Source organism: Sabethes cyaneus, chromosome 1, assembly GCF_943734655.1.
Source record: "Sabethes cyaneus chromosome 1, idSabCyanKW18_F2, whole genome shotgun sequence".
In the NCBI taxonomy this organism is placed as follows: domain Eukaryota; kingdom Metazoa; phylum Arthropoda; class Insecta; order Diptera; family Culicidae; genus Sabethes; species Sabethes cyaneus.
In genome coordinates this window covers 12,654,937-12,680,865 of record NC_071353.1, presented here as the reverse complement: position 1 = coordinate 12,680,865, position 25,929 = coordinate 12,654,937, and the positions used below count along the sequence as shown (strand labels likewise).

At 40.8% G+C, this 25,929-nt stretch overlaps 1 protein-coding gene across 1 annotated transcript; it reads right to left on the bottom strand.

Moving 5' to 3' along the window:
* Window positions 1-6,086: 6,086 nt before the first annotated feature.
* LOC128732677 (ras-related protein Rab-1A) lies at window positions 6,087-25,136 on the bottom strand. The gene is made up of 6 exons (XM_053825967.1): window positions 24,812-25,136; window positions 12,615-12,687; window positions 12,438-12,485; window positions 12,327-12,374; window positions 6,993-7,220; window positions 6,087-6,930 (listed from the first exon to the last, which is right to left on the bottom strand). Exons 1-6 carry the CDS (start codon window positions 24,838-24,840, stop codon window positions 6,736-6,738), a joined length of 621 nt encoding a protein of 206 aa, XP_053681942.1. The 5' UTR covers window positions 24,841-25,136; the 3' UTR covers window positions 6,087-6,735.
* Between the last annotated feature and the right edge of the window lie 793 nt (window positions 25,137-25,929).

Sequence of the window (25,929 nt, the reverse complement as noted above, 5' to 3'; positions counted from 1 at the left end):
GTTACTTACTTACTTATGTGTCCATGTCCGCCGGTCCGGCAGAACAAAGGGATGAAATCAGAGATCTCCACTGCTGACGGTTACCCGCCATGGCTTTTACCTGTCGCCAGGACAGGTTCTCGTCTACAGCCCGGATTACGTTGGCTAAGCTGCATCGCCATGAGACTCTGGGTCGGGCCACATCTTTGTGGATTCCAGTCGTGTGCTTCTCTACAGACCTCGTTCGCTCCTTTCCTTAAGGTGTGTCTGATCCACTTCTACCTACATTTGCGAATTTCTGTTGCTATCGGCCGTTGATTACATCGACGATGGAGTTCCTCATTGGATATCCAATTATCAGGCCACCAGGCACGAATGATGTATCGCAGGCACCGGTTAATGAATACCGGCAGTTTTTGCGTTGTCTCCGCTGAGACGCACCACGTTTCGCAGGCATACAGCAGTACGGATTTAACGTTTGAATTAAAGATTCGGGTTTTCGTACGTAGAGTGATCTGGTTTGAGCGCCAAATGTTTCGCAGACCTGCAAAGGCACCCCTGGCCTTCCTGATCCGTGTGGCTATATCAGTCTTGGTACCACCATCGGGCGTTGTTTGGCTACCAAGATATTGAAAGGCGTTTACCTGCTCAACTTGTTGTCCCGCTACTTGAAGCTGGTGGAATTGTCAGTATTCACAACCATAGGCTTAGTTTTTGCTACATTGACTGTGAGACCTGCTGCCTGGGAGGTCTCGGAGAGGTTCTTAGAGACTTTGACCAATATGCCCCACATCCAGTTCACCGGAAAAGTTGCGGTTTTCCTATATATTGCTGAAAAACTAATGCATCATCTGGGCTGATGGGTCAGCTTTGAGCATTTCGGCTAATATACGGTCTATTCCTGGCGCTCTGTTGGCTTTCATATTCTTGTTGACTGCTCCATTTTCATCCAGCGATGGCGCCTCCGAGTTGACGCGATTAATACGACGAACTGTAGGCGTCATACGCTACTGGTTTTGTTGGTCTCTGACATTTCAAACTCGGAAGAGTTGTTTAAAATGTTCAGTCCATCGCTGTTCTTTACGGTCAGTTAGTAGCTGACCAGATCTATCCTTTAACGGCATCTTTGCATTCATCCTGGCACCACTAAGGCGGCGAGAAATATTGTACAACAAACGGATATCACCATTAGCGGCGGTGATTTCTCCTTGCTCGTCTAAGGAGTTAGTCCACGCTCTCTTGTCTCGCTTACAAGCACATTTAACTGACCTCTCTCCGCTCGTCGATCTTCCTCCAAGTTTCATCCGAAATCCACTCACCCCGCCCGTTGCGCGCTTTGCCGAGGGTTTCATCACTGGTCGTGATGAAGGCGTTCTTGATGCCGGTCCATTGCTCTTCGACGGTTCCTTGAGGTGGCAACTCCGAGGTTGGAGATTCAAGTTGTTCGACAAAGGCTCTTTTCACCTCAGGATTCTCCGATCGGCGGACGTCGTAGCGGCACCCAACTTTCTCCTCCCGTCGTTGGACACGTGCGACATGCAAACGTATTTCAGCGATAAGATGATGGTCGGATGCGATATCAGCGCTGCGTTTGTTGCGTACATCAAGAAGGCTCCTTCGCCATTTTCGGCTGGTGCAGATGTGGTCGATTTGGTTTTCTATTCGGCCGTCGCGGGAAACCCACGTGACCTTATGTACTGGTCTATGGGGGAAGAGCGATCCACCAATGACCATGTTGTTATTACCACAGAAGTCTGTAAACAAGCGATGGCGCCCCATGACGCGTTCAAGGTCCGCGTTGTTTGAGCCAATGTTCAGCTCTCTGTAAAATTCTCTTTCTCCTGCAAGTCGGCAGTATTGCATTGCATTGGCGCATAGCACTTGATTGCTGTGTTCTGAATCTGGCAACGATTATTCGCTCATTTAGCGATCCCCATTTCATCAGCGCCGCATGTGCCCCTGGGCTCAGTAGAAATCCAACTCCTCTTTCTCGAGTAGCATTTTCACCTCGTATGCCAGAGTAGAGCAAGAGTTGCCCGTATCAGCGGACCTCGCTAAGCCCCAGGATTTCAAGCTTCACGCGGCCAGCTTCCCTTGCAAGTTGAGCCAGCAGCTCTGCTGCGCAAGGGTCCTTATATTCCATGTTCTGATTAGTGTCCGTGTTTTCATGCTGCAGGTCGTTGCCAATAAACCAGAGAGATTTCTTCTCTCGTTTTCATTAATTTTTTATGTTCCAGTAGGCTGTTAACCTAAGGTTCTTATCCCGCTGATAGGGTTGCCATCTTAATGTGGGCGGGAGCCACTGTAACCCCTTTCCTGTTAGCGTACGACAACCGCGGTTGCGTATCCCAGCCGGCACCACGTGGAGGTAGGAATAGGAGTTAGTGAACAGAGATTATGGAATGCACATGTTCTGGGTGAGTGATGGTGCAAGTCAAATAGGGTGGTTGCTCTAGCCCCGTAATTACCTGTATTCTAACAGCTGGTTCCGAATCCGAAATTATAATCAGGGTGCCGATTTCCTGGAAAATCAGGGAATATCAGGGAATTCATTTTTGGATCAGGGAAATCAGGGAATATCAGGGAATTTCGAAATTCAATCAGGGAAATTTTGTTTACCCGGCCAACTTTCGAATCAAATCAATTTTCGTGTAAAATATACGCAGATTGATCGGTTGAATTAAAACTTGTTACATGTCTAGTGGCGATTTGATTATCTTTCAGTTTGCCGTAAATTTTTTATTTGTTTTGCGCCGTACAATTGTCAGACTTCACTCGCTGTAGTGCTCGAAATCGGCAATGGCAGGTCTCTTGGTGCAGACATCGAGAGCACAAAGCGGGATACATACTGTTATTTACACGCGATCTACAGCGTTTTCACCAATTGCAGAATTTTACACTCAGAAGTCCCAAGCATTGATCATCTTCCTTCAGTGTCCATGATTCATGTCCGTTAAGGGTTACCGGGAGCATTAGCGTTCTGTAGAATTTGCGTTTATGCGAGTTGGCAACCTTCGGAACTGGTTCAGCTGGTTACGTAATACGCAGAAAGCTTACATGTTTCTCTGTTCTGACGTGATCCGCAGTGAGCATGCGACTCTTGGCCTGGTTCTTCTCATTTGTCATTTTCTGGCATTCGACATCACACAAGCTGTTACACTCACCCTTATTCTGCGAGGCGAGTGACGTTACTAATTTGGAGTCATCGCGAATGAGGTGACACGGTTTGTCACTTAGGTGACACGGGGTTGTTACCTAGGTGACACGGTTGTCACCTAGGTGACAGCACTCAATTCGACTCGCCGTGGCGAGTCACGGCGAGTGACAATTGTCGAATTGAGTCACGTGACTCGCGGAATAAGGGTGATTGTCTTCCCCACGTCGTGCCTATCACTTCCCTCGTAGTTGTTGGCGCTATGGCGGATCCTCCACAGCCTACTTACGTTTTATTCCCTTTCGTCCTGCTGTTCTGCGATTCGTTGATCAAGCTTTCTGGTGTACTCCACTGCAACGTCATATGCCGTAAACCGCTAGATGTTGAAATGCAACATCCTCTCAGTGCGAGCCTTCGCCGATTTCGATAACCTTGCGTGGATCTTACGTCGAGATAGTGGTCAAAGTCGCTAAGAAAAGACTGTATATTGTGACTTCCAAAAAGTTTTGACCGTTAAACACGATCGATCTGGGAGCTAGAGTCTTGAATTTTCAAGTCGTGCGCACCCCATAGATCATTTCGAACCTGTCATAGAATTCGTCCCTAGCAAAGCAAAGCAAAGTCTTGAGCATTAACCGTCACTAGACATTATCCATCTTTATCGACAGACTTCGCAGCCTACTGTTAGAGTACAGGAAAATTACGGGGTCAGTGCAACGATCCTACTGATTCCGTCTAACAAAAACCAGCTAGCCGAGATTCGAACACAACTGGCTTGTTAGAACAGCATCGTACCTCGAAGCTAACTGAGCGGTTCAATTCGTCCCTAGTACCATCGAATTTATGATTTGTTGGTGACTATACGTTGATTAAGCTGTAGTTGAAGAATTTGCCTTAATTCTCAACACCCATATACGGTCATCGAACCGAACGGCCGGCCACCGAACTACCTTCGAGTCAATGTTGCTTTCAAGCCTCGATAGTTGCAATCCGAAATCATGACACACAGCTTTAGTCTTAACTGTCCACCATTGAGGGTTAAAATATTTGCAATTTGGACATTTTCCAATAATATATCTAGCTAAAGTTTTGCCGTACCTCGAAGCCAGCAAAACGCACATTTTTGTACCAAAAATCTTTGGGGAATCATCTCCTTAACCCCATGCTTTTTGCAGCAAAGATAACAAGCTGGAACTTCCAGGAAAGTTTTGTTTTAGTTTAACTGAAAACTCGCAGACATGTGTCTACCTTCCAGCGGTAAAGTTACTAGTTTGAGCTGACTGAAAATTAGCAAGATTTGTTATGTTTACACGGCTGTAATTTTTTTGTATGTAACATCTAAGCTTTGTGCAAAAACAGGTCGATTGGATTATTTCTCAATCTTTGTTTCTTTGGATTCAAGTTGATACCTCAAACATAACTGTCCCTCGATACTCGATAGAAGAGGGCGTTTTCGAAACGTTGGTAAGAAATAGGTTAAGAATCTTTGATATGTGTTCGTAAAACATGAAGAAATCTAGCTTTAGTTTTCAGCAGCTCGCATAAGCCATGCTAAAGGATTAAAAACTTAAGCCAGAAATCACCCAAATAAGCTTGATATTCGAGTTTTGAGGGTCAGAGAAAAATATTTGAAGCATCAGGGAAAATCAGGGAAGGTCAGGGAATTTTATTTTTGGATTTGAGTCGACACCCTGTATAATATATTGCCGAATTCTATGCCAAATATTCACTGACCGGTTGACTGAAATCAACGTTTACCTTCAGTACGCGTGTCGGAAAATTTTCTTTTCAACAGCATGCTTGGATCAGTCACTTGGGTGTAACAGATTTGCATGGAAATGATAGCATCTAACATTATATTCAGAGACTAAAATTAATTCTTGTTTTAAAGAATAAGGCCAATCAGAAGGACATTAGATCGTATGGGTAAAAGAGATTGCTCTGCTTCTCCCCAAGATTGAGACGGGAAAATAAAGCCAATTCTTTTGTTCTTACATCCTATTTGCTGGGGGTCAAACTGAAGAAGCTGCTATGGGTTGAGAGAAAAGCAACGATAGAGTATATTGGTACTGTCTCAACGAACACCTAAATTTGAACGGCAACATCTGACGAATGGTTAAAAACTTTTACTGCTATGTCTGTTTATCATCATGACATTCGTTAGAATCTAAAAAATAGCGTACCTAAAATATAATGGAGTTTTAGTAATCGAATCAAGTCTGACAGTTAAGAAAACAAACATTGAAATACATATTTTACTGTTTTTTTTATTTACGATTCGTTAGCTGTATGTTGTACCCTCTCTCTGGAATCGTTTGCCTATTAGTTCACCGTTGCCGTTGTTCGGTTGTTTTTAAATCGCCTTTGTTTTACTTTTATCATATCTAACCGGGTCGGGCATGGTGGCTATGTTCTATCTTCGTACCTTACGTTGGCTAAATCAATCAGATAAAGATCATAAAACATTTGGTGTCAATTCAATTTAAAGTGGGCGCATGCGGTTGAAACGTAAAGATTGATATTGCTTTTGTCAAATTATTTGTCAAAACGGTGGAAAGGCCTTCTAAATAAATTTATATTTTCCCTCGCTAATTGATGAGTAACTTCAAAATAATGAATATAAATACATCTGATATTATCTTCTTTTTTTACGATTTCATAAACTAAATTAGTATAGACACACAAAAAAAAAACTCTATTTGGGCAAAGACTGTAATATTTTCGCCTTGCATTATCTACTGCACCACACTATCAAGGAAGATAGAATGTTAAATGAACGGGAAAAAACTAACATGTTTCTACTACTAGTGGAATTGCGAAGCTCATCGAAATGGATAGCTGGCTTTTTTCGAAAATATCTTGTTACGCTTTCTAGGACTTTTGACGAAGCTGACATTACGGCGCTTTTCCATTGATTTCTTTCTTTGATTAAAGAACGATAACGTATGCGGACTTCCGGCTGGTAATGCACTGTTGCTTTACTAGTTTATTTATATCGCTTCCTTGCATCTTGCGTACTTCAATGTGCTTCACCTAGTTATTTTTTTATCTCGTATCCAATACAGACGATCACCTGCCAATGGTTTTTCAGTTAATTTTCATACCTTTATTCCTTGGTTGGTTCGCTCTAGTAAAAGTATTTCCTCTAATGAATATTTTTCTTATGCTAGCTTTTATTTTCACCTTCCACAATCGTTCCCTTCTGCGTGTATCTTTATACTTTTTTTCTGCCTTATAGATCTTCTAAAGATTTAGATTTAGGCTTGAATCGTGTTACTAAACAGGTTATCAATTCTGCTGTGGTTGTAGAATCAATATGCGTTCAATCTGGCTGAATGTAAGAGAATGTAAATTTGTGAAATTTTCGATATTGGTACAGTAGCAGCAACATACTGTTGTATCTTTTTAATAATACGTTAGTAGAATAGTGCACAATCACTGTGTAGGTCTAGGAGGGAGAGTAACAGAAGAATCTTGATGCGAAGTTTCTCATATACTCATGTGTTTGTTTTTTTTCTAGAGGGAAAATTTACAAGAGAAACAAAACGCACGAAACGAACGAAATGTAGTATATTAGTAATAGCTTCTGATCGAGAACCTGTTCAGCAGCAACCCGACTTTGCCTCAACGTTGCGGCCCTTGTCGATCTTGACGGCACTGGGCGCCTCCGCTGCGCTCGATGGTGGCCCGACGCGATTTTTAATTTCCGCCGCCATCGTCATGAATGCTTGTTCTACATTAGTTGCGTTCTTCGCGGACGTCTCCAGGAATGGAATGCCGAGTTGATTCGCATATTCCTGAACAATCAGAAAATGCAATTACCAAACGAGCAATCTAAATTCTATATTTTGCCACTTACCATAGCCGTAGTCGTATCGACCACTTTCTTCGTCTGCAGATCACACTTGTTGCCAACCAGCAGCTTATTAACGTTCTCGCAGGCGTAGCGTTCGATCTCCTCCAGCCATTGTTTCACATTGTTGAATGACTCCTGGTCGGTGCAGTCGTACACCACGATGATGCCATGTGCTCCCCGGTAATACGAGGAGGTTATCGTACGGAAGCGCTCCTGGCCGGCGGTATCCCACTGCAATGCACGAGGGTAAATATTGGCTTTAACTTTTTATATTATTTTGGCGAAAGGACTACATTTTGAACTATTCTCACAATCACCTCATATCACATTTAAAAGTGAGAGTACAAATCGGAAAGTCACCTCGGTGATTTTCCAGTCAGATCCAGAACACCCAGTAGGTATGTTTGAAATTGTTGACTTGACCCAGGTGTTCTTAAACATGTCAGCCTCAGGTTAATAGCACCGTAGTAGTTTTAATATTTACCATTCCAATCCATGACAGATGTATAGCAAGAAAATCGAACGATCAATGTTGAAAGAAGATAAGCCCAATACAAACGCCCGGAATATCAAAACCAAATCCAAATGTTAATTATATAACACAATGTTTACTAAATTTTACGTAGTTTCCTATATTTCTCTTGAGTGCTGTGGCTGTGCAGTGTGAATATCATTTATTGACTAAAAAATTTGATTAAGAAGAATGGTGAAGGGGAAAAATTTTAAGAACTAGATTTAGATTTATTACGTCTTCAACATAGTTGCACTGATAAACTAGAAGGTCATTGCTCAGCTGTAAAATCAATTTTTCATTAATAACTTTCACAAGTTATGAAATTGTACTTGAACAAAAAAAAATTTTAAATAAAAAATATTACGCGCTGGTAATAGCAGAAAATTTCCATCCCATAAATTATTGTTCTGGTGAGTTCGATTTCTTGTCTTCCGGTTAGCCTAGGTTAGCGGTTAGTTAGCAGTCGTCGTGTTTGAATTTTGACCGGAAGAGACTATTAGAATAAAATGACAGTATATTTTTTAAATGAAAGTGAGACACATTGGATGGCAAATAAAAACCAATAGAAAATTGGTTCTGTAAAGCTGCGAAAGATGTTATTTTCCATCCCCTACATGTTTTCATCCAATACTACTACTACAGTTTTGTATAAATTTTAAAAGCAAATCGATGCAATGAAGCAAGCAATTTCTTCGGAAGTTTTCCGACTTGCTGGGAACTTTTTTCTTGAGGCGGAAATCACAATGAAAGCCCGTGTAAAAATGTATTATTACTTTTTTCACGTTATTTTTAACATAGGATTACGCTGCTGTTATATACCAAATTTAATCCATTTTATTTTTTTTAAGAAATTACTGACTAGTAGCGGTTAACCCATAGACGAGCCCGACCGAGCGATGGCGAGTAAGGGCAGAATATATCAATAAATTGAGTATGCCTTAGGTTGAGAATGTTTTCAATGACAAAAAGTCGTAATTTTCCAACTGCAACAGTTGAATGCAATGACATGTATTACTCCACTTTATAAATCCCAAATGTTACTTTGCGACTGCATAACTGATTTTAGTTAATTTTAGTTAAGTTTAGACTTTTTAGATTATTTCCGATGAAATTTAATTCGAAAATTCAACGTCGCCTACAAGGTGCTCTACCAGATTTTGTTACGTCGTCTATCTCCAATTGCAAGAGAATTCGTAGGGCAGTACCAGGCGGGTTTTATGGGGATCCGTGCAACTATGGATCAAATTTTCACTCCGACAAATCCTTCAAGAAATTTGGGGAGTACAACGTGCCCACATACCATATTTCGTGGATTTCAGGGCAGCATATGATACAGTCGGAAGCGAACAGCTATGGCAGATGATGCACGAGAACGGACGGCATGTGCCGGGGACACTCTCGAGTCCCTTCGAATTGCGCAGAGGGCTGCGGCAAGGGATGGACTGTCCTATACATTATTCAACATTGCTATTTGTTTGTATATTTGTTTAAAAAGTCAACAGATTTCTTGATCCTAATGACTAATAAAAACTACTAGCTAATGTTCTGAAGCGAGATTTCAGCACGTTGTGGCTAGCGCCGAAGTCAACCCAGGATACAAAACGGTTAAAATTGCGTTGTAAGCTAGTAATAGTGCTAAAGGTGCTGTAGTTAGTTCTTCTGTGTGGTATACGTAAAAATTAATTGTTCCGTGTTAAGCGAGACGGAGCAGAAATATCAATTCTCTCTACTCTAGTATCCATAGGGGCAGTCGATCCGGTACGTCAAAACGTCTGATATAAAAACAGCTTTGATTACGTCCCGACGTCTTTGCAGAGAGTCCAGGTTGAGCTTGGTAGTCTGATCGGGTCGTTCAATGGTAGCCGTCGGAGCGCAAAGCAAATGAACCTCCGGTGTACTGTCTCGATTCGGGTGACGCCGTTTTGGTAATACGGACTTCATACGGGTGCGCAGTATTCAAGATTGGAACGAACTAACGCACAGAAGAGCGATTTCAAGCAGAATATCTCATTGAAGTTTTTGGCGATACGCATGATGAATCCCAAATTCCTGGTGGTCTTGTCGACAACGAAGGAAACGTGTTGTTTAAAGGTCAGACCCGTCGATAGATACATTAACGAGACGATTCGACAGATACGATTTAAACCACTGCACCATTTGCCACCTTAGGAAATATTTAAGCTCAAAGTAGTACTATTTTTCATCAAAAATGCTCAAAATCTCCGAAACTGCAAAAAATCACTTATAATGTTCTACAAAAAAGTTGATTTTAGCAAGATAAACAACTCTCTAGAACACTATGAACACGTAAAAGTTGACCAGGATAAGTCAGGGTTTAAAAACTGTTTTAAAGGGTTTGTCCACGAATAACGCTTCATAGATAATTTACATGAAGAGATACAAGTATAGTGTGTTTGACAAAGTTGTTTGCATTGATATTTACTACAACTTTGCCGAAAATACCAAACCTGTATCTCGAATGTACGAGAAAATAAATTTCCTATCTCACTTTTAAGGGAATTAATCACTCAAAGATTTCTCTCACAAGAAGGGGCTTTTTATACCAAGAAATGTTCCTAAAGACAATATATGCGAAAAATTTCACGTTTTGGCGCAATATCACACGATCACATATTTCGCTGATTGGACCAGTGTGCACTGGAGCAGCGGCCCTCCAATGCCAAGTTTGTCCAGTTTAGCGATAGCGATTTGATGATTCAGCTTATCAAAGGTAGCAGAGAGGTTCGTGTAGATGACGTCTGTCTGAGAACGGTCGTCGAAGCAGTCCATTATGTGTGTGTTAGTAGATTGGTGGTCGTTGAGCGCTTGGACATGAATCTGTGTTATTCATCGGCCAAAACTGCTGGACGATCGAGGAAAATGGTACGAGCACAACGAGCTCGAAGAGTTTTGATAATGCACATAAGGCGGAGATTCCTCTGTAATTGTCCATGTTACCCTTCCTAAGAACTGGAAACATATAAGCGGACTTCCAGGCAGCAGGAAATACACCTGAGCTAATCGGTAATCTAAATAGACGACGGATTGGGGCTAACAAGGCTTTAATACAGTTCTTCAAAAAGATTGTAGGTATGCCGTCCGGTCCACCGGAGGAAGAGCTTTTTAATTTCAGAGCGGCCAGCCTAATCATAGCATCGTCAATAGTCACACTTATTGAGAGAGTCGCCGAGATTGGGAACGCTGTCTAGTGCAGGCGATACTTCTGTGTCAGACAGCCTTTCGTTAACAAAGACACTGGAGAATTTCCGTGAGAATAGTTGACAAACCATATCCATATTAGAGCAGTGTCGTTTCCAAGGAACATTGCTGACGGAAGATCGTCGTCTGTTCGTTGAGCATTCACATTCACGCCTTAGGGCTACGTTTCAATATTATAAGTAGTTCAATAAGTATTTACGGTTTACGGTACATATTTACGGAAGCAGTGACGACGGAGCTTTTTGTAACTTCTGTTGAGCGCCAGATAGTGGTTTCGCAGCGATTGGGTCTTGTACCTTGAGTACCTCCTTAGAGCAGTTTTTTTTTCATCCAGGGCTCTATCCCAGTCGATACACGTTAAAGTACTTTGGATAAGGTCAAAATCGGCACGAATAAACTCGTAGTACACGGGCAGTGGCGTATTAGACATCCTGGACGATGTATGTTGACGAATCTAAATTAGTAATGGTGGATGATGGAGGGCGTCCTTGATGAGAGAAGCCGGTGCCAACGCACATTCTGGAGCAAGACTGCGAATGCTGGAGAAGCAAAGATCCAAACACCGGCCGTTTTCATTGAGGATTTTATTGATTTGTTGCAAAGTAGCTGTGCTATAGCAGTCGTGATCGGGGGAAGTGTTGAAGATCTGGAGTCGACGAACAGATATCCGTTGCCGCGTTCACACCAATTTATACTGGGAAGATTGAAATCGCCCAATATGAGCATGTCGTCAGAAGCGGAAGCTGCCGAGGAAATTTTGGAAACCGAAGCCATGTGAGTCTTAAAAAGAACCGCATCTCTTATCCGCTCTGGTGGAAGTAGACAGCGCACAGGTATAAACAGCGATCGGTTAATTTTATAGTGACCCAAACTTGCCCGACAGGTAACCAATCGTTGTGTTCCAAGCTATTGAAGGTGTGATCTGGTGAGCGGGCATCGAAACGAGAGGAATGATCATCAGCAAAACTAACCAAATCGTAGGCTTCGCAGACGACCTCGACATTATTACTAGAAACTTGGAGACGGCGGAGGTAATCTACGCCAGACTAAAAACGGAGACTAGGAGGATTGAGTTACAAATCAATGCGTCGAAAACCAAATATATGGTATACCATAGCTATGCTATAGCAAAAGGCTCCAGAAAGAACAACGTTTACCTCCCGCGGACAGTGACTATTAACGGCGATGAGCTGGAAGCGGCTGATGAGTTTGTATGTTTGGGATCTTTGGTTACCGCCGACAATAATACGAGTAAGGAGATTCAATGACGCATTCAAGCTGGAAGACGAGCCTACTTTTTCCTCCGCAAGACGCATCGATCAAGGAGCATATGACGCCGCACACAGCTGACGATGTACAAAACGCTTATCAGACCGATAGTGTTCTACGGACTGACAGTAATTTTGCTTACGGAAGACTAACCCCATCAGAAATAGAGGGGCCCAACGCGCTAGATGGCTCACTGAGGTTGAAACCGATTTGCAACCGAGTACGGTGGAGAGGAATTCTTGCTACGGCAAGAGCCACCCCAGCCCTATGCTGCTAGAAGTAAGAAATATACAACAGTTCTATACTATTTTCTTTATTTTTGTTGGAATACTTACAATTTGCAGTTTGATTGTTTTGCCATCCAGATCAATTGTTCTAATTTTCTGCAAGACAAAAAATGTCCAACTTAGTTTGTTGCCGTTAAATTAAACCATCAGCGTACTTACAAAATCGACACCAATGGTACTGATGTAGCTCTCCGTGTATGTGTCGTCCTATTGTTGGTTGGTCGTAGTATCACCAAACATGTGAAATGAGAGACAGCAAATAGTTGTGGGTTTAGCAAAATTAATAAACTCTCGGCTAGGAATATCAGTTCTCAGCCGTTTTCTTGGTATACTCACCGCAAATCTTAGAAGCAGGCAAGACTTTCCAACACCCGAATCGCCGATCAGGAGCAGTTTGAAAAGATAATCACTGAAAAGAGACAGAACGGTTTGTGTTTTGATTAATTTTCACTTCCAACAAAATAGACTGTAAATAAATGATAAGAACGACCACGACAATCACGACGACAAAACAAAACGTAATATTATGTGATTCACTCATGTTTCCGTTAGGCTCTGTGGGGCTCCTAGAATAATCTGTTGCCATTAAAGCATTTTAAATACTATACAAATGGAATCCGGAAGGTATGTAGAAAACGCAAAAAGCGTTATCATGAGCTACTTCATTGAGATTTGTTCTCGGTTGGGACAAAAGACTAATATGAACAATAAGTTTTGTAGACCTTTTTTCATATCAAGTATTGATAATAGTACATTGGTATTTATAGTAACATAGATCCACTAGATAAGTACGAAGTTATTATGCAAAGTCGATAATCGCTTACGAATAGAGAATTTCATTTCAAATACTTGTTCCGGTGGGCGCATAAATGTCCCATACGACGTTTGTCATTTGGATGCTTTAATGCCTAACTTTATAGTGTTTATATTAGAAAAATTCGGAAAAAATGGGAGGTCAAAGTCAGATAAAATAGTATATATTGGCATTGGCCCACGACGGACCGAATGTTCACTTTGCAACAGAACTTTGATAGATTCCGGTAACTCTACTTGCAGAATCACCACGGTTTATAGACTTTAAGACGGTGTGCGATTCAATGAAACGCTGAGGTGGATTATTATGCTTAAAAATAGGTTTCCAAACTCGTGTGAGTTTCATATAAGCTTTAGCTTTGCGTTTCCACATGTTTCCGCTATATTGAGAAAGACGCCAATCTTCGAGAAGGGACAAAGCTTCATTTACTGGAACGCTGGGGAACAACGCAGCTACATCAAAAGAAACCATTAAATCGTCATCCCCAACCCAGATAACACAAGATCGTAATAGAAAGTGCATATTAAGTCGTATGCATGTCAATTTTACATTGGAATTGCATAATGATTAGAGTATGTCAAGGCGAAGTGTAAAATAAGTTGTTTTGCTGTCGTGCGTGTCGTCATATACAACTTATTGCTGAGAATTGTAAAGCAGTATTGATGACTGTAACATTTAGTTATATCATAATCGTATATTGAGGATTATTAAGTTGCGTGTTCCAAAAACTGTTGTATAGAATGCAAGATAGAATTATCAAAATTTTTCTGTTTCTGTTTCTGTTTCTGTTTGCAGCACAAGGTGGGGCAGTTAGAGCCAAGTCTGTCCAGGGCTGAGATAAGGTGGTTGTGATAATGTTAAAAGAATCCGTGCGGATTACGCTAGCTCCATAATGTATTGGTGATTATGGATTAATGGGCGGAAGAAGAGTGACAGAACTTGGCTTGATATAATTGTGTGCTTGGTCAATATAGCATAAGATGGCTTGTACTTATCTTGTTTTCTCCTTCCTTTGTTTGTTTCCTCATCTTGTTCGTAGTCAATCTTAACCTGAAGCAGGCTCCACGCCGGCCGTCCTCTCCATCGTTGTCACCAGTGTGGTCATCTGTGGCTGGTCTCTTGCCTCCCCTCACGGCAACATTATTGTTGCCGTGAGAAGAAGCAATAGAGATCAGGCAGAAAAGAAAAGAAAAGAAAAGAAAAGAGGAATTTTTTAGTCAACATGTTGATTGCAATTTTCAAGTTAGTAATATCACGAGAATTCTATGTCTGTCCATCACCTATGCTACTACCGACTAACTACTCGCTAAGCTGGACGCTACTCATCTCCCAAATACCCATGTCATCACGATTGACCCAGCGCTGTTCCACAACCTATGCTCATTAAAAGCCACAGCCGCCTCTTTATCTACCATCTTGTATTGTAGCTGATGGCGTAAATTTTCGAATATTTTGTGCGGAATATAATTCAAGAGCAATATTATCGCTCAGAACTATCGAAAAACTAGTTGAACTTCCGAAAAATAGAGCAGATGCGATGTAATGGGGACTGGTACTCGCTCGTATTATTCCCGGTGGCATTAATTGCATATTTGTAGCGGTAGTCAACCGATTTGTCGGTATGCTCTTCAGACCGTGGTCAATTGAAATGATTCTGTAACTAAGAAGGGATGAGGTGGATCAAAAAGAACTTCACTTGGAGATATGTATATATGCCATGTTAGGTCTTAAGTGCAAGCTGTCACTAAAGCAAGACTTAATAAGATGTTAACGACGTTGATAATTCTGTGAGGATGGTATTGAATCGAAAAATAATTCCTCATACCACGGCCATATATTATGTACTATGACCCCATTTTAGGAAGTGGAAATGATTGAGGACAGCCCTTCGCTATCGCTTGAATCAGCCAGAGAATCGAATACCTGTTTTTACTTGAAGAAGTTTTAACTCTAAAAAGATTTAGTTAGAAATGGAATTTCAGTTGAAGTCTGCCAGCATTGGGCAATGGACAGAACAAGATATATATCGAGGCTATAAATCTTTTCGAGTGATCCACTAAGTCCGACCGCGACGACAGCCGCAAGAATGGAGAGGAGCAGGCCGCCGGTGAGTTGCCACCGTTCGACTTGATGGACTCTCCGACAGAGGCTCATCAGCATTAGGAAGGCCCTTGGGAGACAAACAGCGTCATACATGATCATTTTATGTTGTTAGTTGAATACCGTTAACGCGGTTAGTCACAAGACATGCAAATCATTCTAATAAAGGAGGGAAATAAGAAAAAAAAAAAATTATAATTACATCTAAAACAATACAATAGAGATGACAGTAACAGCAGCGATAGCAATATTAGTAATAATAGTAATAGCATAGGAAACTGATACAGGAAACACAGCTACTGACTATAACTTCCTGCCCATTAATAATTGTAATTTGGCAGCATAGGTATAAGAAGAATTTCCGACTCATCATAGAACACTCAAACATATATTCATTCGTACCTATACACCCATGCACACTCATACATGCATACACATGTATACATGTACGTGTGTGTATATTTTTCAGTGCTGTGCTGTCCATAATCGCATAACAGCCACAAATTCTATGGCAATCTCATAGAAAATGTCTCGATTACGCAAATAAAGACATCACATCATTTTTGAACACTCGTTCGTTCTAACTAGCGATACATTTTAATTTTCATGAGTAAGTCAAAATCTCATGAATGGTGGGTAGGATTTGGTTTCAGTTTTCTAGAGAAATTTCTGTGCATACCAGCAATTCATCTAGGGAACCGAGTAAGCCCTCCCGGTGCTTAGAATGCAAGATAGAATTATCAAAATTTTTGCACGTATATTGCCTCCAATTTGGTACTTATATGTTCTTATGTGGTGTCAAATATAACTTTTTCGTGCGGATATGATTTCGTATCTCTCAGTTGCAACCGAAATATACAAACCAAATTGTTTACTGGGAATGTTGCTAGATGTTTTTAATTTATCGACGAAATATCCTGTGCTCTTAACTGCGGACTATAGGGAATTTCTTTGGTGTGGCTTAAAATTCTTTGCCAATTTTTCAGTTGGAAATCTCACTGCCAAAACAATTTCTCTCATTTCATTGCCTGGATTGTGAACCTTCAGGGGATCGGGTTTAGCAGGATCGATTTTGGAATGCTTTTCAAGTACCTATGTTAGTGAAATGGGATTTATAAATCTTATCTCTCCTGACATTTTGAAAACATTTTACCATATCAACAAGCATATTATTCATTTGTTGTCTGAATGGTCTATTATTAATTTTACTCGTGCATCATAATCAGTTTGATTCAAGATGAAAATTTCGTAACCCTTATCTACTGTTAAATAGTAGACGGATTTTTCACGTAATTCTTGAAAGGTCTTCTTTTCCCGATTTATTCTAGTGACAAGGGAGATTCTTTATGGTTTTCGAAAATATTGTGCATACTTCGCTAAGCGAGCGAGTGCTGTACACGGCTTATCATAAACTCTGCCAAAACGAAGTACCTATATATAGTGGCTGCTGGTCGCCCACTTTTCCATGAGGGTTCACTTTCAGGACGTTAAATTAGGGTAGGTTCAATGTTCAAATAATGAAATCGATTAAAGAAAAGGGATGTTTTTTCATTTCAACAAAATTCATTAGGTATTTTCAGGATATCAAATTGGACTAGCTTTAATGAAAGGGGGAAGGCAATGAAGATGCGTCCAACATAGCTCTAGCCATCCCAAGTTCCTACCTAGCACCTCCACGTGGCCATACCCGGTAATGCTGTTTCCTTAAGATTGAGTAGCTAAGCTAGGAGGTGTGCGATGTTGCGTGGATCCCGGCTACCTGATATCAAAATTGTGGTTTTGGGCAGACGGCCGATGCACTCGGCCCCGTTGATAGGAAAGTCCTAACATATATTCTAATTATTTGTTTCGTTCTAGCTCTTCAAACACCTACTATACAATGGAAACATTGACCGTAAAACTTATTAATAATGTACATGTACATGCTGTGCATGTAGGACTGATGGAAACTCAAATGATGCAACTAACTATATCTGATTCAAAGGACTGCTGGTGAGCTAGTTCTATTTTTATTCACATTAATTTCATTTCATTGTATATCATGTGATAAATTCATTATATACATCATATGATAAATTCATAAATACAGAGGCATCATATGAGTGGAAGACTGGAAGATGGAGTGAGGAGTCAACCGGAATCACTAGGATGAAACTTCTGAAGGTCTGAAACAATATTTATGTTGCACTCTTCGAACAAACAAACCATCACGTGGGTTAAAGCTGGTGCAGCGAAATTGATTGTTACACGAAAGGATCCTAATGCTGGAAGAAAATTCTTATAATCCCGGAATGCGCACAAGTGCCTCTGCTTGTGGATCCACCCAATCCCTTTTGGCCCTTCTGTAACAGCATTAGTGTGAAATTCATTTGATAATCAAATTTGGATCTACTGTAAGTCTACCCACATACACTGGCAGGACCTTGAACTGATGGTGTATTCCCCCTCATACATACATACATACACGCGTACATACATCAAATTGGACTAGCTTTAATCGCAACGAATAATCTGTAAGAAAGATTTTGGACAGACAGTCACTTTTTTCTAAGGCTTATCGTCATGGTCCTAAGAAGTAAAAGCGTGCTTGCATATGATTGGTCAATTAATTTTTGATATTTATGTTTATTTCAATAGTGACTTGCTAAATAGGATCTTTTTCCTTTCGAATCAATTCGAATTAATCGACAGGCATGTACTGAAGCGAATGCTTTCAAAGTTCACGCGTACCCCATGGTAAACAAGGGAATTACGTCAATTAAAAACCGTAAAGCGAGCAGTTTTACGTCATTTTTCAAGGCGCCGCACTGATGTTGATGTTGAGGGATTATTACGTGAGACTAAACCAGAAATATCGACGTATGAGCCAATTATGCTATCGGTCCTACATCAGCTCTATGCAACGAAAACTGAATTCGAATCCGAAGTCTTTCTACACTGAGAAAACTTTTCGTATAGTTTCTATGTGTCCCACACATAGATTTTTGCAATGTGCCTAGTCAATGAACTTTATATGCCACATAGTTATAATTTATGGTTACGCGAAACTTTTGCACATACTATTCATATGCGTATATTTTTTATGTGTATAATTGCACATACTATTCATATCCGTATAATTTCTATGTGTATTTCTTGGCGGATTGTGTTTATATGCGGCACATGATAATCATCTAGAATTTCATATGGAAATTTACCATTAGTTATGTGCAGAATATTTTGAGTGTAGAAGTTTGTAAATAATCAAAGGAATGAGTCTGGACTACCTTCCTTAACCGTTATGTGTTCGACAGGGTACCCGGGTACCTTTTCAGATTTCAAAGTAAGAAATTTTATAGTTTTCTTCGACCCAGGATACTGAAACTCCGTGACATCTCAGAATTCGCTAAATTACAACTTTTTATAAAATAAGTTTTCATGTAGCACTTAAGGGGGAGGAAAGGGAGGGCTTCGAAATTTTTTACCCTTTAAGTGCTCGACAAGGGTACCTGGGTACCCACAAATTGAAATGCTTGTAACTTTGGCAATATTTGACCGATTTGGACCAACCTACCACCTGAAGATTCAGAAACTTATCCACTTCCAGTGGGGTTACAACAGAACCGGAAGTGGCTTATCTGGTTTCCGGAAATCCGGTATTCCGAGAGTGTGATCTGTGATGCTAAATCTTGATGCCGCTGCCATCGCTGCTATGTAACTCCAGCACAAAGAAATATTGATAAAGGTACATGGATATTTTTTAATGCGTTTGGCAAACTATTTCTGGAGGACGCTACCGACAGATTTTACACACAAAAAACCAATTACTTCCTTCGAGCCTGTTAATCTGTTCTCTGTGGTATAATGGGCGCTGGAGCTCCTAACCGCGGATGATTACTGATCTCTTTGCCGCTAAATTCAGAGGTGTTTTTTCGGAGGAGTTTTTAAACCTGGAACAAATTGAATCTGCTGCTGAATCTGTACCCTTTCTTGGTCCTTCGTTCACCCAAATCGAGTTAGACGAATCGATGATAAAGTCAGCAATAATTAGACTCAAAGCGTCTTACTCCGTTGGCTCTGATGGCATTCTATCTGCTTTGCTGAAAAAGTGCATTGCCAGCTTGTTAACTCCACTACATCGTATTTTTCAAATGTCTTTGGCTAAAGGCAAACTCCCGACTTTTTGGAAATCCGGTTTTGTTTCCAATCTTTTATCATTTACTTCCTATATAACATATAGCTATAATCATTCTGAGCAAACTGATGCAGTTTATTTTGACCTAACAGCAGCATTCGATAGCATTAATTACGAGATAGCCATAGCCAAACTGGAAAAGCTAGGATTCGGCGGCAGAGTTATCAGTTGGTTACGGTCGTATCTCACTGGCCGTCGGCTGGCAGTGAAAATTGGTGATAATTATTCTGATTTCTGATGAATTTTCTGCTCCATCTGGAATTCCCCAAGGCAGCCACCTAGGACCGTTGATATTTCTTCTATACATCAATAATGTAAATTTTACACTCAAAGCTTCCCGCTTGTCCTTCGCCGACGATTTGAAAATCTATCGAATCAGCTCTATCGCCGACGCCCACGTGCTTCAGCAACAGTTAGACAACTTTGCTGACTGATTTTGCACAAACCGTATGAAAGTTAATCCGAGTAAACGTGCCACCATCACTTTCTCAAGATAAGAAGAACCTATCTCTTTCGGCTACAAGCTCTTCGGTACTAGCTTTGGAAGAACTAACTGCGTCAAAGATCTAGGCGTGCTATTAGATTGCAAACTATCGTTCCAGCAGCATATTTCACATGTAATCGGGAAAGCCTCTAGAAATCTAGGTTTCATGTTCCGGATCGTTAAGGATTTCAGCAACATCTATTGTCTAAAGTTCATATACTGTTCGCTGGTGTGTTCATCCCTCGAGTATTGCTGCCAAATTTGGAATCTACATAACCAAAATGGATTTGATCGTATCGAAGCTGTACAGCGGAGGTTTATGCGCTTTGCTCTTCGACGTCTTCCATGGAGGGATCCATTCCGGTTACCCTTCTACAAAAGTCGTTGCCAACTAATCAATTTGGATACATTAGTTGTCCGTCGCAATGTTGCCCGTGTTATTCTTGTGTCTGACGTTTTAACGGCTAGAACAGAGTGCCCAGCATTGCTCAACAGTATTCGGGTACAAGTACAACCAAGAATTCTGAGAAGTCAAGGATTTCTACAACTTCCCGCACGGCGGACGAATTACGGCATGTACGGTAATATCGTTGGGCTTCTTCGGTTATTTAATACAGTTGCTAGAGGTTTTGACTTTAATTTGTCCAGAGAAGTGGAATTCACACTTTTTACGTGAGTTTCGGAAATTACGCGATTTGATTTACGCGTAATGTATTCTTTGCGTAAAAAGTAACTTAAATGTATGGGGAATGTCGGAATGGTTGGGCTACCAGAAACATGCATTAAAATTATATATCGTGGCATAGAAAGATTAAATTCTAAAAAAAAACAAACATTCGGGCCACTAAAACTGAAAAAATTGCGACCCGGACCCGGACAGTGGCCCGACTCTAACGACATCGCCATAGTATGAACTTATGAACTGCGTATCATAAGGCACAATCTCAATGCAGAGAAACTCTAATTAGTCGTATCAGTTTATTCGAGAACCCGTATTCGTGACCTCTTATTTCTTATCTCTTATTTATTAACTACATCAATAGACTTACATGGTCCTAATGATGGTCTAACTTCCTAAAACTAGTGGTCAAGTGTGTAAATAGTAATAAATTCAGAGGAACAAAAATAAAAACGGATAGACAAGTTAATTGGACCGGCTGAAGAAACAGTTGAAACGTCCACGAAGGGTTTGGTGCGATAAATGGAAATCGAATATGGATGCTACTTTGTCAAACGAGCTCTGGAAACCGCTGAGGGCCTCGTATTTGCTGTAGTTCGTACGGTGGTGTGACATCCTCAGCATAGCAGTATTTCGAAGGGATCTAGGCTGCTCATTAAGGTCGATTCGCTCTAGAAGTTGAGGGCAAGCTATTTTTGCTCGTAGAGTATCGGCGACTAGCAGGGTGCAGGGCTTTAGATGTATCTCTCCGTGTGGAGAGAGTATATAGGTGGATCAGCCAGCATACATCGATTTTTGAAGCTCGGTAAGTGATACGGATTTCGCCAGAACAGCCGACGAAGAGCAAAATGCAGAAAGCGGCACTGAACGGATTCGATTCGTTCAGAACTGTTGTGGTAGTTCGGGTTCCAAACCGCAGAACAGTACTCCAGAATCGATCTGATCAGGGAGCAGTATAATGCTTTTAAGCAGTAGACGTCTGTGAAACTTTTAGCGATGAATCCCTAAAAATGAATCCCATGGTCGTAGAGGATTTCTTGACGATATAAGGTACATGCTATCTGAATGTTAGTTTTGTATCGAAAATTACACCTAGGTCTTTGATATGATCGACTCGCTCGATAGTAGCGTATAGTTTAAAATAACAGCATCTTTTTTACGTGAAAAAGATATTACAGAGCACTTTGAGGGATTTACAACCATTCAGTTTAAGGTACACCAATTAGCGTAGACATCCAGCTAGCGTTGGAGAGCAAGGCAGTTTTCAGTTGAGCGTAAACAGGAGAATATTTTCAGATCATCGGCATATGATAACCTTGGTCCTTCAAGCACGAGGTCCAGGTCGTTGGAATACAGCAGCAATATCAGCGGTCCGAGATGACTGCCCTTGCGGAATGCCTAAGGTGGCGCAGAATGTGCTGCATCTACAATCACCGATGGCAACCACCAGCTGACGATTGGAACCATCGCAGGAAAGTTCCGCCTATCCCAAGCCTTTCGAGTTTAGCGATTGCGATTACGTGACTGAGCTTTTCAAAGGCGGCTGACAGGTCGGTATATATGACGTCGGCTTGCGTCATTGCAGACATGTTGTCGACGATGGCACAGCAAATTGGTAGTAGCTGTTCGACCAGGGAGGAATCCATGCTGATCCGCGCTCAAATATTGCTTGCAATGTGAAAAAAGTGACTCCAAGACGATTAGCTCGAACAATTGTCCACATCTCGCTTGTTGCCTTTTTTGTGCACAGTCTCAGCTGACCAAAGTCAATATTGTGCTGATAGACCGAGGTACTAGCAAAATGTCAATCAACTTAATAATTAATAGAGCCAACAGGATTTCGCTATTAGACGCATTTTTAGGATAAAAAACGGTCATTTATTACTAGTGTTATTAGAGTAAATTTCACACAAATAAAACTTTCGAACTAATCAGAAATTGAACCCATTTGCAGAGAATAAGCCAAACGACGTTGTTATCCAAGCGGCAATGCCTTGTCCCGATATTTCTGCGAGATCGGTTGGTTTAAAAAATCTAAAGTTCCGATTGTTCTAAACATTATCACTTTGGACCAAAAGCTTTTAGTTCAAACAACATTAGAAAACATCCAAAAGTAACAAATCACGATAAATAAATGCACTTATATTATTCAATCGGAATTTATTTGGTTTAAACCAAAGCAATTGCTTTCCACCTCATAGTTATTTACTGCAGGTTTGTAAAATTAGTTTTCCACCACAACAGGAACAATTTTTTTTGTGAATTTATTTTGTTCCTGAACATTCCCGTGAAATTAATCTTTGGTTACACAGCTTTCTACAAAACCTACCAAAATTTCCTTCTCCGTTGCAAGCAAAGGAGGTTTACAAAGCAAATTAAAGTGTAAGGTTGCTGTGTTTCCAATATAGTGGTATGTGTGGCAAGAGTAAAACTTTCTTTTGCTTTTTATGATTTTATGCTTATACATACATATGATTTGTTTGTTTTGACCGACAGGTAGCCGCTGCATAATGGCCGGCATTCAGGAAAGCTCAATGCTTATATAGAGTATCATGGCGTTCTTCGATTATCCGATTTTCCCGAAATCTTATCGGTTGCTACTCTTCACCGTTGTCTGCATAACGGAAATCTATCATAACTAAAATGATCTTTCCATATTTATATTGATTTACATTTACATTGATTACCGCGAACTGGATTCTACCGTCTATTTTTTTTTTATTGTCTTCGATGTCGCAAATACTATTTCCATTAGAATTACAGCTACCAAATGTAATGTTTCTTACCATGTGTGAAATTATAATGGTTTCCCAGTTTTCACGAGGTTGAACTTTTACCTTTTAATCTACAACCGTAACGTTCCTAAATCTTCAAAGCAGTTTACGCAAAAAGAATATAAAAATTACTGCCAAAAATAGGTCAAACCCTAAGGAACTCCTCAATTATTAATGACCTTGTTGAATCCATCAGAAGGCACACAAAAATGGGTTAAGATTTTGCCGTTTCTTGACACGCGAGAATAAAACAAAGTGGAGTGGAAACGCAGTTTTCTTCTGCATCGCAATTAACGCAGACTAACTTGAAACTGTTCCCTTTTTTCTTGCCATTCTACCAGTGGCTGGTACCTATATGTACTCGAGACTGGCGATAGAAACAAAACAAGACAATCAAATCAAAATTTGCAGAGTACATAAAGGAAAATTGCGAGGTTGTCGGATTACCTTTTCCGACATATTAGCTGGATCGGAGCACCCGATTTCCTATCTAGCGACAAAACGTACGTGATGTAATCGCATTTGCATATCCTTATGCCTTATTCCGAATGAAGATATTTTGTATCGGATTACAACGTCCGGATAAAGCTGGCCTCTATTCCTCTTTATTACCTACTACCATTTTTGCTGACATTGTCTCGTCTGGCCATCCATTAGCTGCAGAGGACTTTTAAAACCAAGCGGGCTGCCATTCGAAAAAGAGGGTGGAGGCAGCAAAGCAGAAGGATGAAAAAACAACACTGACGTTTTATCAAACAATGAATGACTAACGTCTGCTACTGCTGCGTCAGTATGAGTGAGCACGATCGTTGTTAGCCATCATCAGCCATGGTTTTGGGGCTGAATCGGCTGAATAGTGACTCATTTTGTGCACACATACACGCACAACTACAGTGACTGCGGAGTGCGGATGCCTCTGTGTTTGTTCGCAAGATGATGGCTAATAGCGAGGGTAAGAGTCGCAAAAATTCTTCACCAACACTGTGGTTGCAAGGAATTTTCTTTGTTTAACTCTTGGATAAAATAATACAAAGCTTACTTATCTCAGCACTGTTGGACTTTAGTCCTAATTTCCAGCGCTCCAGAAAAATTTGCATCATTCCGAGAGTGCAATCAGCATTCAGCAAAAAAACACTTTAATCCACAAATACAAAGGGGGAAGGCGGTGTGGCAGTATCAGGGAAAACCAAAATCGATTACTGAACGAAAAATGGAGCAAATTTTACAACCCGAAGGATGTGTTTAGGTTCAAACGTTTTTTTTTTTCAGTAATAGGCAATCTGATATTAATGAAGTAATTGTCGTGGTTGCAGTCTGCCCATTCGTTCCAAGAACAAGAGCAAACGACGTCGTCATCGTTTTTTTATTACAATGCAAGATTATGGGACAAAACGGGTACACATAGGTAATTTGGGGGATGGAAGAGGAGTCACAAAAGAAGAAATTAGATGGCCTGCATGGCAGCATCAGTGGAGAAAAAATTCCTTTTTTAACCAACGCAAACTTACTATTCGGGGCTCATTGCGGATGCAGACATTTCCTGCTTGGGTACTCGTTTATCCGTAAGCTGGAGGGTTTTCTTTTAATACACTAATCAGGCTACCCGAAGTTGTACAAATTCACACAAAATATATCCACCGTTTTTCACGTCTCGCACTTTATCACTGAGACAACAGAACAGCAGTATCAGTACTTCTTTTTTTCACAATCGCGGCGCAGCGTTTTTCTGATGATACGAACGGAAAAATACGCTTTTCGACGGAGATTTTTCTTCGCAACTGACGGAACGATGGCTATTTTCAAGATTTTGTAACTCTCTGACTTCTGACACGACGACGAAGACCGTTACCAACGGAACAGTGTAAAAAGCGAACGTCATCCGTGCGGCTGATGTTTCTTTGGCATTTTCCAGCTAATTCACTAGGTGACGTTTCTGTGACGCTTATATGACACTCTTTCGATTTTTTCGGCGCAAAAACACTTTTGATGTAATCAACGTGTAATCCCTTGATGGAGTACCCCTATTGCCTCTAAAGCAAAGTTCGGACTTCGGACAGAAAACACGAAAAACACAGGCCAATTGGCATCTATGTGAAGTAGTAGAGGTGTGGAACAACGTACCGTTTGATTGTGTTAGCAGCGCAAATAATGTAAACAGCAAGGGTGACGTCAATCTCGCCCTATTCTTCTACGGGCATAAAAAAGCATAAACATTGTGCCGTACAACGATGACACTAATACACCTATACTTTTCAGCATATTACGAACACAAACATGCCGCGTTTGCCGTACCTAAGTAATAGTGTACATAGAATTGGCATGGCTGATTATTTTTGGAATTAAATGTGCAGGAGAAATGCGCAGGTTAAGCGGGGTACGGGGGGTACGCTGCTGAAAAGAAAACAGCTCAAGAAAAAATCTTGTTATTTACCGAAGAAATTTTGACAACTCCAATGCAAGCAACCACCTGTCATTTTTTCTTGTGGTAATAATTGCGCCGGATATTATTCCGTACGGAAAAGTGACGTTTTAATTCACTTGCGTGTAAACCAACGTCATCTGGACGTGAAATAATATTTCTTATGAGGTGCGTACTGCTTAAGAAATCGTAAAAGAAATCGATTTC

Excerpts from the sequence above, each read along its gene's own strand:
- LOC128732677 (XM_053825967.1), bottom strand. The coding sequence starts at position 24,840 with ATGTCTGCATCCGCAATGAGCCCCGAATA. Across the intron at positions 12,375-12,437 it reads GTACCATTGGTGTCGATTTT|AAAATTAGAACAATTGATCT; the intron begins GTAAGTACGCTG and ends TTTGTCTTGCAG. Across the intron at positions 6,931-6,992 it reads TCGATACGACTACGGCTATG|GAATATGCGAATCAACTCGG; the intron begins GTAAGTGGCAAA and ends CTGATTGTTCAG.